An 18,142-nucleotide genomic window follows, 5' to 3' on the forward strand; every position below is an offset into this window, starting at 1 on the left:
CAGTCAAGGCTGCCAAAAGCCCCTAGGGTAGTTTACCTCAGGAGAGCCTTCTCCTTGCACACCATTAGCCTTCCTGAATGTAGTGCCCTGCACTAGGCTGGGGGCTGCTTACTGGCAGCAGCAGTAGACACAGTGGCTGAACCAGGCAGGGTCCTTGCCAAGGGAGTGACAGTCCTTCCTGCAGCACATTGCGGGGTTGCTCTGGCCTCAGGAGCTATGGGCTCACTCTACAGTGGAGCAGTAGGTGCAGCCACACCCCCCCCCAACCCAAATAAAGTACCAGCCTGAATCCTGTCATGGAGAATTTTCTTTTATTTGGTCATTAATGTACCCAAAACATCTGGAGCTGTCTGTCCACAGGGCTCTCTGCCACTGCTCTTCGTTGGACACATTGCAGGAGAAGCAGGTCATGGCCAGCAATGGAAGCTGCATTCTTGAACAAACTAGCTATTCGGTGTGGCCACTGCTATGTTCAGTGAGCAAGTGGACAGTGCATCATTGCAATAGGCTCTAAAGTTGCCCGGAGCCTCCCTGTGATGCAACAAAGTAATGCTAGGAGTCTTTGAAAGCATGTTTATATTCTGTACATGCACTTGTATTTGAACTATCTGATATTTTCTAGAGACCTTTTGGCCATTCTAGAGGCTTTAGAAAGGTGTGCTAAAGTTCCTGCCATTGGTTTTAGTAAAGGATATGCAAGGGAATAGCCAAGCTCAAGACACAGTGGAGAGAGATTTTGAGTCCTTCAGCGAGGGATAGCACAGAGCTGGTAAACAGGAGGTACGTTTCCTGTTCCACTCAGTATCGGGGTTATGCTGAGTTCCTGGGGATCGACAACAGGCTTCAAGGTAAAGTTCTGCAAGATGATGGTGATGAGTAAGAATATCTCTGTGCGTGCTAGGCCCTCTCCAACACATATTCGCTTCCCTGGAAGTAAAACAACAAATATTGCTGAACAAATGTTGCAGAGTGGATTGAAGCTTGTACTATTTAGATGTGTTACACAGCATTGTTTATCAGATACAGCCATGGCAGTGATGTGGCTGTGTCAGGATTACAGAGAAAGTTTTGCAAGGGAACAGTTTGTTGGAGAAAGAGTAGACCCCAGTTGGTAGGTTTGGGGGATGTGTGAAAGAACCTGGGCAGGAGAAGCCTTGAGCACAGAGGAGATGTTATAGGAGGCAGGATGAGAGGGGGAAAGGTGACATAAAGAACAGATGAGAAAACAGAGGGTTGGAGAGGGTAAGTGAGTGATCGCATATAGCCTGAGAAGTATTTTAAGATGAACTGGGGAAAAGTCGAGTTACCATAAAAAGAATGATTAATCAAGAAAGAGGTTAGTGGTTTTGTAGCACACAATTTTTTAAAAAAGTGGGAATGGGTACCATTCATGTCATTATATCAGGAGCTTCCAGGGCAAGGTTTAAGAAGCTACTAGGCCCTCTACAAGATGGGAGATGCACCTGGGGAAGAGAGCAGCTGGAAGTTATCCAGAGGGCTTTGAGTCTTGAGGAAACTCTGGAGGGACCACGCTAAGAGAAAGCAAGAAGTGTATGCGTGTGAGGAAAGGCAGGCTGGTTCCCAGAGGAGGAGGTTGGCAGCTTGTGAGAGAGGAATCAGAAGAGGAAGCACATTTTACCTGCTGAGAATGGCATGAAGAACTCGCTCTTCCTAAAGGTGCCATTCTCATTCAAGAAATGTCCAGGGTTAAACTCTTCTGGGTTTGCAAACTCTTTATTGTCATGGAGAACAGAACTGAGAATGGGAAAGACTGTGGTGCCCTGCAGTAGCACAAGAAGAGCAGAACATAAAGAGGAGGTGAGTTATGTCTTGTAATCTGACTGCCTGCCAAGTTAAGGATGAAATTTCCAGCACATTGCTATCGATACATTCAATTTCTCTTCAGGCACCTCCTGGGGCAGATTTAGGGATGGCCTAATAGATCTCTCAGCAAAAAGACAGCTGTTTTGACTACTTTTCCTGAAAATTCCCTCTCTGTTTCATCCCTTGTATCCTCTCCTAGGTCTTGACCTTTTGGGCCACCTCACCTAATTCTTCCTCTCTCTGTTTCACTATAATGAGCTTGTAGATGATTATGTTCCTTCTTTTCTGTCAGCCCCCAAAAGCAAAAGCCCATACAGTTGTGGAAGTGAAGGTCTTCCTCTTTCCTAATAAATTTCTCCTGCCATGATCCTCTTCCTTCCTCCTTCCTGAACAGGAACAGAAGGCAGGGTTGGGTAAGTCTTTCAGAACTGTCACACAGAGCCCTCTGCTAAAAGCTGAGTAGTTTCCCGAGTCCTACTTTTTCGTTTTACACAGATAGCTGAAAATCAAAGCACCTTTCAGTGTGTGTGATGCTCTTCACCTGCTGTACACAGTCACCCAAAAGATGTAACGTGAGTTCTACTGTAGTGGGCCGGGTGAGGCCATGTGTTTCGGTAGTCCATTAGCCTGCCTCTGGCAGAAGCCAGCAGTGACTACTTCAAGATGTGGGTAAGAGTAGTGCAAACAGGTTTTACTCTTTCTCTTGAATGCAAACCTATTTTCTAGCACTTTGTGGCTCAGGGACTCTCTGAATGTTTCTGTCTGTGCTTAATAACTACTGACAGATTTTGCTTCCAAGGATTTGCTCAGGCTGTAGTGGATGGTGGCAAGCAGTTCTGTGACTTGGCTGCATGTTGTGTGAAGAAACACAGCTCTGGGTTTATTATGAAGCTGCCATCTTTCCACTGGTAGGCCAATCTGTAGAGTAAATGAGCAAAGGTGTTGGGCGGAGATGGTGCTGCAACCTTTAGCTCCTCATCAAGCTTAACAGAAGAGCAGTCCAAAAGGTCCTAGTTCTGTTCTATAGCTAATGAAAGGCGTTTCTACAAGATCATCCAGGCAACAAGGAATTTCATGCCAGCTGCATGAGCCCTAGGGTAAGACCTTCGTGAAGGTCCGAGTGAGGGCAAGATCAGGCCATGTTATTTCTCTCTCCTGACTCAGAACTAACAGCCTGAGAGTGAGCGTGTGCTGCCACCTTGTGGAACCCAAGGGAGCATATCAACTAACCTTAGGAATTACATACTCCTTGAGGTGGATATCTTTGGTCACAGCATGAGGAAGACTCAAGGGGATGAGGGAGATGAAGCGCTGGATTTCGTGGACCACAGCATCTGTGTAGGGCATCTGCATCCGGTCGGCCACACAGGGTCTTCGTGATCGTCCCACCACCCGGTCAATCTCTTCCTGAACTTTCTCTGTCATGAAAGGCACAGACTATAAGGTGGGTGAATAAAACCAAGCTTACCCAAAGAGATTGCCCCAAGCTGTCCAGATCCCAACCACTTTACTAGGACATCACAGCCCCAAGAGCGCTAATACTGGTTTTGGTGTTGCCCACAAGGCAACTGCACTATGGCCCATTGCAAAGTGTGCCCTCCTAGTGACTCAGGTAAATAGTAGTACTGGAAGATAAAGATGTGAACAGAGCCAAGTTTCAGGCTATCCAGGGTTGCTGCTGCTTTTGATGCCAGGGAAGCTGAGAGGTCCACAAAGACCCACCCTGGGGAATGAGAGTGCAAGGACTTTCCCTGTTTGGGCAGAGAATGAGATAGGGAGGAGAAAAGTTTGGAGAAGAAAGTAGTATTAGACCTGAGCCCAGGTCAGAAGAATGGCTCAAGCGGAGCAAGTCAGAGACTGATACCTTGTATTTTTGGATGTTTGAGAAGAAGCAGAAGTCCGTATCTTACGGTGGTGCTAGTTGTCTCAGTTCCAGCAATGAACAAATCAAAGGTGCTGGTTATCAAGTTCTTCAAGTGGAAATGGGAATTGGTACGATCCTTCTCCTAGGAAAAAGGTTGGGCTGTTTCTCTGACTGAGCTGAGAAACATGGCTCTTTCTTGTATCAGTTCTGGCTTACTTTTTGATCTGGAACTGTTGTGCTTCTCTATTGAAGTGCAGCAGTCAGCTGGAACATCACTACGCTATCTCTGTAGTAGCCTAGACCCCCAGAGCAGCCTTTTTTTCAAGCTGTGCACCATATGACAGCTAGCTACCCACTCGCCCAAATGTGCCAACTGCTTTCCAGCCAAAGAACTGCAAGACCAAACTGCAAATGTCTCTGTGCTTTAGTGAAAGCAGATGTGGAGTTTGATGTCTAAGGAGCTGCAGGTAGTGGCCAGTGAGTGGGGAGACTCAGAGCTCTGTGCTCTAACAGCGGTGACATCTGGGATGATGTTGGTGTTTTCCCATTCTACAGACCAGCTTTCAGGGCCTAGTACAGGGAAGAGGTCAGTCTAATGTCTATGTGACTTGGGAGAGGAAAGAGGGTCAGTGTAGGTGTGCTTGGGGATCAGATGGGTCTGCATGCTGTCTCCTTACCTCTTGCATTTTGTTGAGGAAGCAGTCAATGAAATCCCGAGGGGAGCTGGGATCTAGGGAAGCTTGGTGCGTCTTCACCTCCTCTGACACAAAGGCTTTTAGAGAATCAATTTCTGTGAATATTTTGTTGTGAGGCCCAGGCAAGTGATCCATGATCTTTGGGTACATCTGGTAGAGCTGAAAAGACCAGGAAGGCCCACAGTGTGTTTCTCTGTCATTTGGAATTAGCAAAAGGCCATAACCCTCTCAGCTGAGCCAGTCAGAGGGGTAGTGAGGCCTGGGCAGACTGACAGAAAGATTGGGGCTTGTTTAGTAGTAGTAGGAATCTCAGAAAAGGAGAAAAAGGGTGGTCAAGAGTAGAGGTAGGCTGCACCTAGCTGGCAAAGCCAGCTTGGTTGGTGAGTACTCTTCTTGCTCTAGAGTGAATTCCTTCCTGTGCAGTTCAGCGAAGAAGGTGTGTGCACTGTTGGGTCCTTGTTTCAAGAATGAACTAGGACTTCATTGGGAAAGAAAGCCTCCTGTTCCCCTGGAAGTGTATCATCACTGTGAAATGGCTGCTGAACATACCTGTCCCCAGTAGGAGTTCATCAACTTAAAGATGTTGTTCATGTTGTTCATCAGGGCCAGGAACTTCTTGTCTTTATAGTCGTATCGGTTCCCAAAGATGACAGAACATATAACATTGGAGACAGAACAGCTCAGCATGTAGGTCGGGTCAAATGGCATTCCTGCGAGTTCACAAAAGTTACAAAAAGTAAAAAAGCAAAACATATGGCTTCTGTGGATAACCTGAGCTCTGGGGGTTAGCAGAAATATCAGATCACAGTCTAAGTGACACAGAAGGTCCTCTGAAAATAGTAATAATAATCATGGAATTATTTGTTGCTTTACAATGAGGGGCCTTCTTACATGGACCAAATGCATGGGAACCTGATTTCCAAGCTAAGAACACAAGAAACCTTATTCCTGGATTTGACTGTGCACCAGCAATGCTCACTTAATGCAGTCCATCTTAGCAAACATAAGCTATATTAAGAATAAACCATACTCTTTGTTTTGGTGATCTCTTCCAGCAAGTACTCAGCTTCCTCTTGGATCCTCTCCTCAATGCTCCTCTTACCCATCCCAAAGTTGCGTAGAGTGCTGAGAGCAAATCGACGAACTTGTAACCACCCCTCGTTGTTGCTGAAAATAATGCCTGCAGAAGAAGAAAGAAGAGGAAAAGCCTGGCTGAGTGTGCTGGACATGAGATGAACTGAGGTTCACAGTGACAGTGAATCCTATCTTTCAGAAGAGTGCCTATAGAGTAGCATTATAGAGTACTTCAGTGTGGAGGAGACCTCTGGAGGTCATGTAGCTCAGTCTCTTGTTTTTGACCTTTTCCATCACATCGCCTTGTAACCATACAGACTTTCCCTTGCTGCAGCCTGTGGTTGTTGCCTTGCCCCTTCACTGTGCTTCGCTGAAAGGAGTCTGCCTCTGTTTCTCTGTTACCTCCCTAAGTAGTGGAAGCTAGCAATAACACCTCACTCTGCCTTTCCTTCTCCAGCCAAGACCCAGCCAGTTTCCTCAGCCTCCCCTTGTGCACAGTTCACTCCAGCCTCTCTCTGCTTGTCTTGTCCTCAGCCCTTCTTTTCTCCTCAAAAGGAACTTGGCCAGTAAATATACCTAATCCATTGTTAGCCCTCTCTCCTATAGGCATGTGTCCTCTGGCAGCAAATTCGTCCGCATGATCAATCAAGGCTTCTTTCACCACATCATGTCCCTGCAGCACCACCACGGGTTCTGAGCCCAGGTACACCGTGAACATTGGCCCGTACTTTTCAGTGAGCTGTCAAAATACAAAAGAGAACATGGCCGTGGAGCAGGTGGGCAAAAGGAGTGAAAGTGGCTTTCCTGTTGTATCCCTCTGCAGGCAATGTGTTCTCAGAGATCAGGAATATCAAGATCTGGCCCTCCCATGACAAATATGGGTATGGAAAGGTTTTGCAGTCATCAGACACTCAAAAACAAGGGTCACAGCAATATGAGGTGGCAGCTGAGATACCCAGAGCTTTTCTCCCCCTCTGGAGTTGGCAATCATCAGGCTATGGCCATCGGTTCTCCCAGTGCACTAGGCTCACATGTTTCCTGCCTACAAAAAAAAAAGTGAGAGAGCAAAAGAAAGAAGCCTTACCTTTTGGAGGGTTTTGGCCAGGTCCTTTGGTTTCACCTGTAGCATGTTCCCTAGAATGGGAAGGGGAATTGGTCCAGGAGGCATCTTCCCCTTTCCAAACCTCTTTCTCCATGCTGTGAAGGAAAGCAGGCAAATAATGCAAACCAGGAGGACAGCACTTGTTGCTCCCAGGAGCTCCATTTGCCGGGTGGAGGAGGGTTTCTGAGGCTCAGGAATGAGTTTGGCTGCAGAGCTTATATACTGAAGAATTCTGTGTTAACACAACACCAGGCTGAGTTAGTCAACTTTCTGAGTCAATCATTTGCTAGCTTTGCTCTGTGTTATGAAACTAGGACTGAACTTCTCTCAGTGTTTATTGATCATTAAACCTATCAAGCAGAGGTCAACAGAGTTTGAGAACTTCATAGTGGCTTCATAAAATATAAAAAAAATAGAAGGGCCATATTTAAAGTGTTCATAGTTTGAGGTCAGCATTGCCGTTACCAAGGGCTCTCAATAAATTCAGTAATGTTGAAATATCTTCCACGTACTTCAGTGCCATTTGAATTTTCTGTTCTTCAATATTGATCATACCAGTTTTCAGAGGGGTGAGCCATTCTTGATTGTTTAGAAGGACTTCAGGAATAATCAAAGACCACTTACCCCACTGATAACTGATATGATCAATAGTAAATAATATTCTCAGTAGAGTGAGCCATCCTTGCTTGTTCCTGAAGTCCTTCTGACACTATTACTGATGTTCACACCATTTGCAATGGCCTGAACACGTTAGTATCTTGTCCTGCGTGCACAGCAATTGCCTCAGTCTCTGTCCCTAGGGATGTGTGACCTCACAAGAGAGGAAAGTATTAAATATCCACCTAATGAGGACAGAAGGGTCTCCATACATGTCATTACTCACATGTAATAGATAGGTACAAGGAACAGAGTTTGGAGTAAAGAAGACTTTCTCTTGGTGGTGGAGTATTGGGTTAGGGATCACTTAAGCAAACTGGACATACACAGGTCCATAGGTCCTGATAGGATACACTCACGAGTGCTGAAGGAGCTGGCAGATATCATTGCAAGTCCACTTTTAATCATCTTTGAAAGCTTATGGAAATCAGGAGAGGTACCTGAGGATTAGAAGAAAGAAAATGTCACTCCAGTCTTCAAAAATGGCAAGAAGGAAACCCCAGGGAACTACACACCAATCAGCCTCACTTCAATCCCTGGAAAAGTAATGTAACAGGTAAGATTAGATACAATTTCTAAGCATATGAAGGATAAGAAGGTAATCAAGAGTAGTCAGCATGGATTCTCAAATGGGAAGTCATGCTTCAGCAACCTGATAGCCTTCCATGATGAAATGACTGGCAGGTAGATAAGGGGAGAGCAGTGGATGTTGTCTACCTTGATTTCAATAAGACTTTTGTCATTGTCTCCCATAAAATCCTCATATGCAAGCTGGGGAAGTACAGGCTAGATGAGCAGACATTGAGGTGGATTGAAAACTGGCTGAAGGGCAGGGCTCAGAAGGTTGTGATCAGCAGAACAGTCTGGTTAGAGGCCTGTAGCCAGCAGTGTACCCCAGCAATCTGTCCAATCCTGTTCAATTTATTCATCAGTAACCTGGATGAAGGGACAAGAGTGCACCCTCAGCAAATTTGCTGATGATACAAAATTGGGAGGAGTGGGTGATGCACCAGAGGGCTGTGCTGCCGTTCACATGGACCTCAACAGGCTGGAGGTCCTTCAATAAAAGGAAGTGCAGAATCCTGCAGCTAGGGAGGAACAACCCCATGCACCAGTACAGCCTGGAGGCTGACCTGCTAGAGAGCAGCTCTGCAGAGAAGCACTTGGGAATGCTGGTGGACAACAAATTGAGCATGGGCCAACAATGTACCATCGTGGCAAAGAAAGCCAAGGGTATCCCGGGCTGTGTTAGGCAGAGCATTGCCAGCAAGTCGAGGAAGGTGATTCTGCTGCTCTACTCAGCCCTGGTGAGGCCACAATTGGAGTACTGCATCCGGTTCTGGGCTCCCTAGTACAAGAGAGATATGGAGCTACTGGAGCGAGTCCAGCATAAGGCTACTAAGACGATTAAGGGACTGGAGCATCTCTCATGTGAGGAAAGACTGAGAGAGCTGAGCCTGTTCAGCCTGGAGAAGAAAAGACTGAGGGGAGATCTTATCAATGTGTATAAATATCATAAGGGAGAGTGTCAAGAGGATGGGGCCAGGCTCTTCTCAGTCATTCCCAGTGACAGAACAAGATGCAACGGCACAAATTGAAATACAAGAAGTTCCCTTCTTTACTGTGAAAAGGAACATATGGAAAAACATCTTTACTGTGAGGGTGACTGAAACAAGTTGCCCAGAGAGGTAGTGGAGTCTCCTTGGAGATATTCAAAAACCATCTGGACAGGATCCTGGGCAACCTGCTGCAGGTGACCCTCTATTGGGCTAGAAATGGGATTGGGACTGGGATTGGGCTAGATGATCTCTTAAGGTCCCTTCCAACCTCAACCATTCTGTGATTCTGTGATTTTGTGAAGAATTAGTATGACGGGAGAGAGAAGAATATAAAATGACAACTAGATGGTGGGACTGAGCTCTCCAAGCTCCTCTGTAGGAGTGAAAGAGTGAGAGAAGCAGAGAAGAGAAAAATCAAGAGTTTGAAAGGGTCTCTGGGGAATGACTTCCCACCCAGACAAAGCTGAATTTGTGAGGGGCTGAGTAGACGTTAGTGCAGCCTGAGGCCTAGTCCTTGTAGTTGCGAGGACTGAAGAAGCCAAAGGTACTGCTGGAAGCTGATGTGCATAAGTTCTTATGCATCTTATGCTGTTGATGCCTACTGTTTGTATTCTGTGTTTGTTATCTTTGCTTTTGGTTGGTTTAACATCGTTTCATTACTTATTAAAGATCTGTAGGCTGGTACTTTGGTGAATCAGCAAGTTCATTCTAGTTGCTGATCTGCTGGACATTTCTAGACAGGGAAGGTGGAGTTCATGGGAATTTGCATTGTTAAATGAAATCTCTACCTCCAGTTCATGACTTGACCTCTCTCCCTGTAAAGTACCCTTGTGTATAGAGATAAGGGATCACTTCACAGCTCTGCCTCACAGTTTGTACCTTACTTTTGGCAAAAGTCCTGGGACAAGGAACCCTTTCAAGATTTCTCATTTTTACCTGGACAAATATTCCCACCACTCTAGCAGATTCACAGGGTATTTAACAGGCAGGAAATATCATGTGACTAGTGAGTCAGACTGGGAACCTGTGGCTGTTTTCACCTCATGATAGTGTGCAATGGCTTTCTGAGTACTCATTTCTGTTTGCAGAAGCCCAAAGTAGGAAGGACTGCTCTGTCCTATCTGTCCATGTGAAGGCCTAGGAAAGCTGGATTCAAAGCCCCTTTATCCATCTTCCCAAGGAACTTTGTTTTAAGTTCATCAGAGGCAGGTATTAGGGATATTTGAAAAAAAAAGACTAGCAAGTTGTTTAGTCTGAGAAAAATAATATAGTATCTGCTTTGCCTCTTTTTTCCAAAATAGATGTCAAACTTCAAAACATTTGTCATCATCATGTAGCAATACCTGCAGGCTTGCTGTTCCCTTCTTTTCTTTTGAGATTTTGACTCAGAAAGTGGCTGCCAAATGCTGCTCCCACCTGACTGTGCAGCCAGCAGCCCTCTTCTGATGGACAATTGGTGTGGGTATGCCTTCTGTCCACAAATGCTGTTCAGCCTCTCGGGGTAAATGTGTTGGCTGAAGTACACCTCTGTGTGCAGGCATTTTGCACACTTTACCACATAAGCCAGGTGTTCAGGAATCTCCCTAGAGGCAGTACCACAATGCACAGGGCCTTTTCTGCTCTTCTTCTTGGCACTTGGTACTAGATATTTTTTAATCCCTCCTTTCTTTCCGCAGGTCTCCAGAGAGTTTTCTACAGCTCAGAATAATGCCTATACTGCTAATATGTCTATGACTCCAGTCGCCCAGGCTCACAGGTGTCATTTGCCAGGCTGGGTCAGAGACACAAGCACAAGACAACTCTGCAAGGTACTAAGATATAAACCAACAATCTGATAGTGCCCCAGCTATATGCTCTCCGTAGATTGAACTGCACAGGGTGCTTTCTAATATTTCAGGTAAAAAAAAAAACAACCAACCAAACAAACAAAAAACCCCACTTCTTTACCTTCTTTACTGTGAGGGCGACCTTGGCTCTGGTCTTCAAAGAGATTGCAGGAAGACTCTTTCATTCAGAGGGAAGAACGAGATTATCATCTCCAGGGCTTGGTATCTCAAACCGTGGAAATATGACAGCAATGTGCACCTCGCTTTCAGCTGCAATGGGAGAGTTCCCAAAGGCTCTCTTGGGCACAGGCTCCATGGTGATGAATACTATGGAATATTCTGTTGCACCTTTTCATTGCTTTGAAAGAAAATTGTTAGGAGGAGATGATTTTCCTGATAAGACATCTCAGGATTATTTTAGCTTGTTGTAGCCTTGGTCAGCTTCAGATTAGTGGCCTACACAGATATTTGCTTACCTGTCTTCACCTCGTATGTGTACTATTTGCATGCTAGTTAAATTAGTGCTTACAATTCAGTCATTATTATAAAGTGCGATAACTAACAAATGGACAAGGAAAAGATTTGTAAGAAAGAGAGATCTGCATGTTTCTTCTTAACCAAGCTGCTTTCCACTGCCTCTGACAACAGCTTCTTCCAAACAAAGTATTTCAGCTTCATGAATTTCAGGCTCATTTCACTTGCCTCCCATCTCCACGTCATCCAACATAGCTGTCAACTGTGTGTGTGTAGAGAAGAAAGAGCACTTACACCAAACACTTGTCAGTACAGGTATTACTGTGATGAATCTACACTGCTCCCAGTGTTGCTTCAAATATAGACATTTTTCCTATCAGTGTAAGCAAAATGTCACTAGGTTAAAGTATAATGAAAATTCTCTCTCTGAAAAAGACTCCAAAGAACTTGTTTGTTTTTCTTTACCCAATAAACAACAGGTAGCAGTGAGTCAAAGGAAGAGTTTAGTGTCTCATAGTGACTGTGAGATTTGCGCAGTCTTTCTTGGCACAGCTCTCAGTTTCTGCAGAAGTGAACTGTCCCTGCCAAAGTCCAAATGTTTTCCCCCACAGCTGCTCCACCACAGCTACCTGGTGCCCAGGCAGGGAGTGGGGAAAGCATATTGCTTCATGAGCTCTGCTCAAACACCAAACACCCCAAAAAACTTTTGGAGAATGGAGTCCCACAGAGCATATGATCATATCCCTAGCAGCCAGGCCTGAAAAAGTTGAGAACCAGTGCCCCTGAGGCTATCCCCACACCACCTTTACTGCAAATAGGCTTGTAGTCCACAGCAGAAGTGTTTAAGAGGAATCACTTCCTTTTACATGTGCAAAGTACCCTGAGCCACCTACTTTACATGTGGGTGTGGAGGTGGCTGTGGCTATGTGACAGCACCCTGTCCAGCATTTGAAGCAGTGGCACTTTTAAAAAGAGAAAAAGAACATGTAGTGTATCTTTCAGAGGGGAGTGCATCCCCTTTTGTGCTTTTGTCCTTCCCTTCTCCTCTCACCACATCTTACACAGACACACAGCTTTTTGTACTCATGCCACCCCATGAGCAGTCACAGCAGTCAGCAGGATGCACAGGAAAAAAGCAGCTGGATCTGCTGGATGGGCCATAGATGAGGAGAACTCTGAGTCAGAGAAAAGGCTTGAAGTCCCTTCTACAGCTCCAGAATAAATTGCACAAATGAGCTCCTCTCATCTCTGTGGTATGAATATGGACCCATCTCTTGACATAAGCTCAGCTCCTGCCTGTGGTTTTCTTTCATCCTCCTGACACAAGACGACTGTGGTGAGTCTAGGCCCAGGTGAAAGCAATGGAGGTGTTAAAATGCTGGACTGAATCCACCTGGCCACGTTAGAATTTTCTGCCTTGGCTCTCTCCGATGCCAGGTGGCCCCACAGTTTAAAAGGGCTAGGCTAAGAACAGCTGCTTTGTGGTTCTTGGCAGAAGAGCAGGATGGGTACAGTAGGGCAGGCTGGGATCTTGTTTAGTGCTGTATTCTTCTGGGGGTTGCTTGGCATCCTTGCATTGGGTATGGAGGTTCAGGGTGGCTTTTTTGCTGATCCTATGATGCTGGCCTGTGGTCAAGGAAATCTGCAGCTCACCCTGCCCCCAGGATGGAAGAAAAATGCTTCTGTTGTACTGACTGCTTGGGGTAAGTGAGGATAATGTCAAGACACTTTTATTGCTGTATAGTTGCACAGTGCCAGGTATAGCTGAAATGTGAAGAAAGGGGCTGGCCTTGCAGGGAAGTGCTGTCTACCAGCTTCTGTGCTTGTGTAGCTGAGGGCTGGCTATATGACCCAGAAGTCAAGCATTTTGGTGGAGTGCTGCATCTGCATCTAGATGGTCTTGAAAGCTTTGTTCCTTTATAGCTCTCTGCTGGCACAGACCCTAGTACTAGCTGGGACCCTATGTTCTACAGAAAGGTGGGGCTGTAGCTGTCCCTGTCCTCTGTGGGATGTTTAGGCCCTTCCTGCTGTCTCTTCTACCCCTAGATACAGAGGGAAAGGCACATGCTGTGCAGAATGACTCCAGTTGTGGTCTCTGGGTATCTGGGACTCCAGATGGCTCCAGGAAAGTGTCTATCTCCTACACTGGTTGCTATGTCTTTGAATGGGTAAGTAAGCTTAGGGGCCCTGCTGGGGCTGCAAAACTGCTGCTGTTCTGACTGCCCTGACCTGTGTGGTTCTCCCCCAGGAAGGTAATTACTTCACGCTGATCGGGGTTGAAGGGACAGATGCTGCTGGACAAAAGGTTCTCCATGAAGAGAAGCTGCTCAGGTGCCCTGTGGACCTTCCTGGTAAGGCTCTGATATCTCTTTAGATACCTCGCTGTGGCTGTGAATGCCCTTCCCTTTGGGTAACTGTTCCTAGACAGACAGTGAGGAAGCTGGAAGAAAAGGGGACCTAGTACTGCCCAGAAAAATCCTCAGAAGTATTCAGACATAGGAACCACTAGCTTGCTGGGGACTTGTGCTTATCTTGCAGGCTGAGCAAGTGTATATCTCCTGGCCATATTCTGACCACGAAAGTCTAAGTCATAGATTGAGCCATAGGCTGTAGGTGGTAGAATGTCCATTTCCCTGCTACCACAATTAATCAAGAACCTTCTCTTGGCTGAACCCTTGCAGCTATGTCTCCTGCACATGACTATAGAGTAAGTCTCTCTTCCAAGAAAATGCAGGTCACTTCTGATGAGATGATGCTCCAGTCTGTAGCCCTTCAGTAGGCTTCCAGGTTAGCTCTGTGCCATGAGTCTGACCCCCTCACCTGAGTGTATGAATCTTCCCTTACTTTGTATGCAGAGTCATCAGGTTGCTTTATAACCCGGTGTCCCCTGTATTTTTCTTCTCCTACTCCTGTGCTCTTCCTCTAAACTCCTGTGATCTCTTCCAGCCCTGGATGCTCCAAGCAGTAGTGTCTGTTCTGCTGTTAACAGTCAATACCGGCTGCCCTGTGCCTCCATGCCTATAAGCTGGGGAGAGTGTGAAGAGAGAGGCTGTTGCTATGATCCTAGAGATAGGGTGAAGCCTTGTTACTATGGTAATACAGGTAAGTGTTTCAATAACTGTCCTCATGTATCCCAGCCATTAGTTCCTCTGGGATGCTCTTACTGCCTGATGGAGCAGGGCTGATGTGTACCAGTCATGCAAATAGTTTAGGCTGTAGAGAACACTCTGCCCCATTGAAATGTCCTGCCTCCTAACTTCTATTGCAATAGACCTTTGTTTATGGATGGAATCAACAGTGTTTTTATTGGATGTGAGTCAGAGCTGGTGGCACTTATATCATGCCATGCATAGCACATGCTCTGGGGGTCCTGGGCATGCAGAACTTGTTGCCTTTGTCTTTCCTGTAGTGCTTTCCCTGAGTTTAAGACTGAATTCTCTATTTTTGCTCCAGTCACAGCTCATTGCACACCAGATGGCCAGTTTTCCATTGCAGTCTCTCGGGATGTAACTCTGCCACCCATTATTCTGGAGTCTGTACATCTGGCCAGTGGGCACAGTGCTGGCTGCATTCCTGTAGTGAGGAACAATGTGTTTGTTGTCTACCGATTCCCGCTCTCAGCCTGTGGCACTACTTTTCAGGTAAGAGCTGCAATGGTCACTAAGCTAGACTAGCAGGAGCCTGCAGACCTGGAACAGCCTGTAGTTGCTTTGGCTATTTAGTGCTGCAGCTTAACCTCCAGAGGCCAAACACTGTTCTCTAGCCTGACTTTACTCAATGTCGTGTTTATCATTGCAGGTAGCTGGAGATCAGGGCATATATGAGAATGAGTTGGTGGCATCAAGAGATGTGAAGACTGGGAACCTTGGCTCCATCACTAGGGACAGCACTTTCAGGTAACATTCTGGGGCTGGTATTGCCAGGTGCCACTCTGTCCAGCATCTCTAGAGAATTCCTGCTTGTCACTATTTCTGAATTTGCAGCAGAGGTACTGGAATAGGCTAGGGACTGGTATATCTCCAGCTAGTGGGAATAAAGCTGCTGATGATCAGTTATGCTTTGCAGAGTCAAGTCTGCACTCCAGAGAAGTTCAAGTAGTTAAAAGCATATGTTGGAAATGCTGTGGCAATACAACTAATCAAGAGGATCATGAGTTGTGATGCTGAGGGAGGTGGGGGGGGGGGGGGGGGCGGGTAAGGGATGTCTGTGACCTTGGCTCATCTGCCCAACTTGGGCTTCTCCTGTCTTGCCAGGTTGCATGTACGCTGTAGTTACTCCACTAGTGGGAACTTTCTCCCCTTGAGTGTTCAGGTCTTCACTCTGCCACCACTCCCTGCTGTGTCCCAGTCTGGTCCTCTATCCTTGGAGATGCGCATTGCCTCAGGTAGGAGGGCTCCAGGACTTTCTACTAGCTCTTTGGGCAGAGCTCTGGTCTCTTCATCTAGTAATAATGGAGTCCTGATGGGCAAATCCTGGCACTTCTCACCTGCCACATCGGGGACTTGCTGGCATGGTTGTTTCTAACTGCTATTTCTGAATTAAAAATGACTTACGTATTTCTTCTAATTTAGATGAAAGCTATAGATCCTACTATACTGATAGTGATTACCCTGTGGTGAAAGCTCTGAGAGACCCCATCTATGCAGAGGTGCAGATCCTCCATAGGATGGACCCAGACCTGGTTCTTGTCTTGCACCACTGCTGGGCCACTCCAAGTGTTCACCCCCATCAACAGCCACAGTGGCCCATCTTGGTGGATGGGTGAGTGATTTGTAGGTAGCTTTGGGTTGGTGGAGTGCCTGACACCTCTTCACTGCTGGTCTCTTCTTCTCAGGTGCCCCTATAAAGGGGACAACTACCAGACACAGCTGGTGCCTCTTAATACTGCCTCAGGACTGCAGTTCCCCTCTCATTACCAGCGTTTCATCCTCTACACATTTGCATTTGTGGACTCTGCTTCCCAACAGATGCTCTCTGGGCTGGTAAGATCCTGTTCTGGCAGCCTAGTGTGTTGCTGAAATCAAACAACAGATGTCTCATAAGTAGAAAGTAGTTCTTATTGCTCACTCTTAGCCTTTTTGGGCCTCCCAAAGGCTGGGAAGATCTTCCCTTGAATTGGAAAGGGTGGAGGTTAGTGTAAAAGCCTCTCTAAAGAGGCATCTTACCACTACTGCGTTCATCTCCTCCGAGTGAGGAGTGTAGCAGAAAATGAAACTACTGAAACAGTAGCTCTGACTGAACAAGTGCTAGCTTACTGCCTGCCTAAGCTGTTCTGTTGAACTGGTTTAGGATACACGGTCTAGCCACGCTAAGCATATTCTCTAAGCAATTTCTTGGCTAAAGCTATTTTGAAGCAGCTCTTGGAACCTGGGAAGCCTCTGAGCTCTGAATTTGTGGGAACTTCTGAGCAAGAGTCATATGAAGTTCACCATGCCTGCCTTGGTTGCTCAGTGCTGCTGGGGTCAGTACTCAAAGCTGGTTCCAGCTCTGCCTAGGCAGTGGTCACAGTATAGTGGTGTTGGGACAGCTATGCTAATCCCAGGTGTCCCAGCTGTAATTCCAGAGCTGACTGCATTTGAAGTCTGTGTGGTAGAGGTAACAGGGTTTCCAGGCTAAAGCCTGTTGTTGAAGCAATTCACAGCAATTTTACTACCCTTTCATTTTTGAGATTAACATATCACCTGTCCACAGACATCTGATTCAAGGCCATGGCCCCTTCTTTTAGGTATATCTACACTGCAGTGCCTTGATGTGTCACCAGTTGATACAGGAATCCTGCACCACAATCTGTCCTGCTGGAGCCAGTAGGTGCCCTATCCTTGCTAACTTCTACCTAATGGGACAACAAGAGTCTAACTCCCAACTAGGGAGGTCGGGGTTGAGGACAAGATCCTACTGACTAATTCAGCTGGTAGTGCTCTATAGGGACACTCTCCCCTCCTCTCTACTGAGGAAGGGTCCTTGCCATCATGTCAAGGAAGCAGAAGCCTTCATAAGCTCTTAATCCTGTTTTTACCTGCTTGGAAGTTTTGGCTGTCTAAAGCTGAGTTGGACAAAATGTGGCAGGCAATGTGATGGGAACAAAGTACTTGCTCCCTATGCCAGAGCAGGTGTTGACAAGGGTCTCTGCCTAACATAGTACTCAGGACCATAAGTTGCCTTACCTAAAATTCCCCCTGTTCTGTAGGGAGTAAAAGGAGTACTGAATATCACCTTCAGGAGGGCATCTCTTACGTCACCAGCAAAGGCCCTCTGATTCTCCTCCAGGATCAGCTGAGACAGGAAACTGCTATGGATGGCCGTGGTAAGTGTAGGCCTACTGTGCCTAGACTGGGGAAAGGGTTCTGTAGAAGTCTTCTCTATGGAAAGAGGGAACATAGGATGTTCCTGTACCTCAGGCCAGGGGGTTGTAACTAAGGCCTTTCCCTCCCACAGGAGCTGCTGTGCATGCTGCAGCCTCTTGGGCTCTGGGTTTTGCTGCAGTGGCAACTGGGGCAGTTCTATGTGTGGTGCTTGTAGCTACTGTGCTGTGGCAAAGGAAAACACCTGTAACACATGAAGTCAATGTACTGCAATAAAGTAACTCCTAAACCTACCTTGTCTGTGGTGGTCCTTCTACCTCACCCAGAGCACCTCAGTGCAACAGGAGTGTGTTTCAGGGCTCTGGCTGTAGGCCCTTGTCTGTGGTTGCAAGGCAAAATAATCCTGAGAGTTGAGAAGGGGTTTCCAGATGCTGTCTCTTGGTCTTATTTTCTGGCTGTTCTGCTCTGGGGTTAGTGTTGTCTGCTGCTCTCATGGGGGAACCTCTGTTGTAGCCTGGGCTGCTGGAAAAGAGATAGGAGTGATGCTGGGTAGTGCCTGAGTGACTAAGCCAGCCTTCAAAAGCATATACCTCGACCCATTTTAAATGCTGACTAAATTTGATTAGTTTTTAAACTACATTTTCAGTCTGATCAATCATATCTGGAACATGCAGAGCTGGTCTCTGGACTGCATAGTGCAGTGGGGAACTTGCTGAGGTGGAGAGTCACAAATGTCCCAGGGTTTCCCCAGATAAGCTGAGGCTG

The 18,142-nt window shown here is 46.5% G+C and overlaps 2 protein-coding genes across 4 annotated transcripts; one reads left to right on the forward strand and one right to left on the reverse strand.

Moving 5' to 3' along the window:
• Positions 1 to 745: 745 nt before the first annotated feature.
• Positions 746 to 6,739, reverse strand: LOC146591746 (cytochrome P450 2C19-like). 3 transcript variants are annotated; one of them, XM_085312230.1, is made up of 9 exons: positions 6,542 to 6,739; positions 6,034 to 6,196; positions 5,414 to 5,563; positions 4,933 to 5,093; positions 4,366 to 4,542; positions 3,689 to 3,824; positions 3,055 to 3,242; positions 1,640 to 1,781; positions 746 to 927 (listed from the first exon to the last, which is right to left on the reverse strand). In XM_085312230.1, exons 1-9 carry the CDS (start codon positions 6,719 to 6,721, stop codon positions 746 to 748), a joined length of 1,479 nt encoding a protein of 492 aa, XP_085168356.1. In that variant the 5' UTR covers positions 6,722 to 6,739. The 3 variants fall into 3 exon arrangements, with proteins under 3 accessions (XP_085168356.1, XP_085168354.1, XP_085168355.1); XM_085312228.1 differs by having other exon boundaries at positions 3,689 to 3,830; XM_085312229.1 differs by having other exon boundaries at positions 3,689 to 3,830; positions 4,366 to 4,533; positions 4,924 to 5,093.
• A 5,840-nt stretch (positions 6,740 to 12,579) lies between these two features.
• LOC146591747 (zona pellucida sperm-binding protein 4-like) lies at positions 12,580 to 17,653 on the forward strand. Its single transcript, XM_085312168.1, has 12 exons — positions 12,580 to 12,778; positions 13,122 to 13,243; positions 13,324 to 13,426; positions 14,022 to 14,177; positions 14,529 to 14,716; positions 14,874 to 14,971; positions 15,329 to 15,459; positions 15,647 to 15,836; positions 15,910 to 16,057; positions 16,801 to 16,879; positions 17,263 to 17,379; positions 17,511 to 17,653. The coding sequence occupies exons 1-12, from the start codon at positions 12,580 to 12,582 to the stop codon at positions 17,651 to 17,653; spliced, it is 1,674 nt and encodes a 557-aa protein (XP_085168294.1).
• Positions 17,654 to 18,142: the final 489 nt, after the last annotated feature.

This window comes from Rhea americana, unplaced genomic scaffold, assembly GCF_003343005.1.
Source record: "Rhea americana isolate MKP2758 unplaced genomic scaffold, rheAme1 scaffold_36, whole genome shotgun sequence".
Taxonomy (NCBI): domain Eukaryota; kingdom Metazoa; phylum Chordata; class Aves; order Rheiformes; family Rheidae; genus Rhea; species Rhea americana.

Bases quoted from the DNA above. Each gene is read 5' to 3' on its own strand.
- LOC146591747 (XM_085312168.1), top strand. From the start codon at position 12,580: ATGGGTACAGTAGGGCAGGCTGGGATCTTGTTTAGTGCTGTATTCTTC. The intron at 13,427-14,021 runs GTAAGGCTCTGA...GATCTCTTCCAG, and splicing joins GTGCCCTGTGGACCTTCCTG to CCCTGGATGCTCCAAGCAGT. The intron at 14,717-14,873 runs GTAAGAGCTGCA...TTATCATTGCAG, and splicing joins CCTGTGGCACTACTTTTCAG to GTAGCTGGAGATCAGGGCAT.
- LOC146591746 (XM_085312228.1), bottom strand. From the start codon at position 6,721: ATGGAGCTCCTGGGAGCAACAAGTGCTGTCCTCCTGGTTTGCATTATT. The intron at 6,197-6,541 runs GTAAGGCTTCTT...GTATTTTGACAG, and splicing joins TGGCCAAAACCCTCCAAAAG to CTCACTGAAAAGTACGGGCC. The intron at 5,564-6,033 runs GTATATTTACTG...CTTCTTCTGCAG, and splicing joins GAGGGCTAACAATGGATTAG to GCATTATTTTCAGCAACAAC.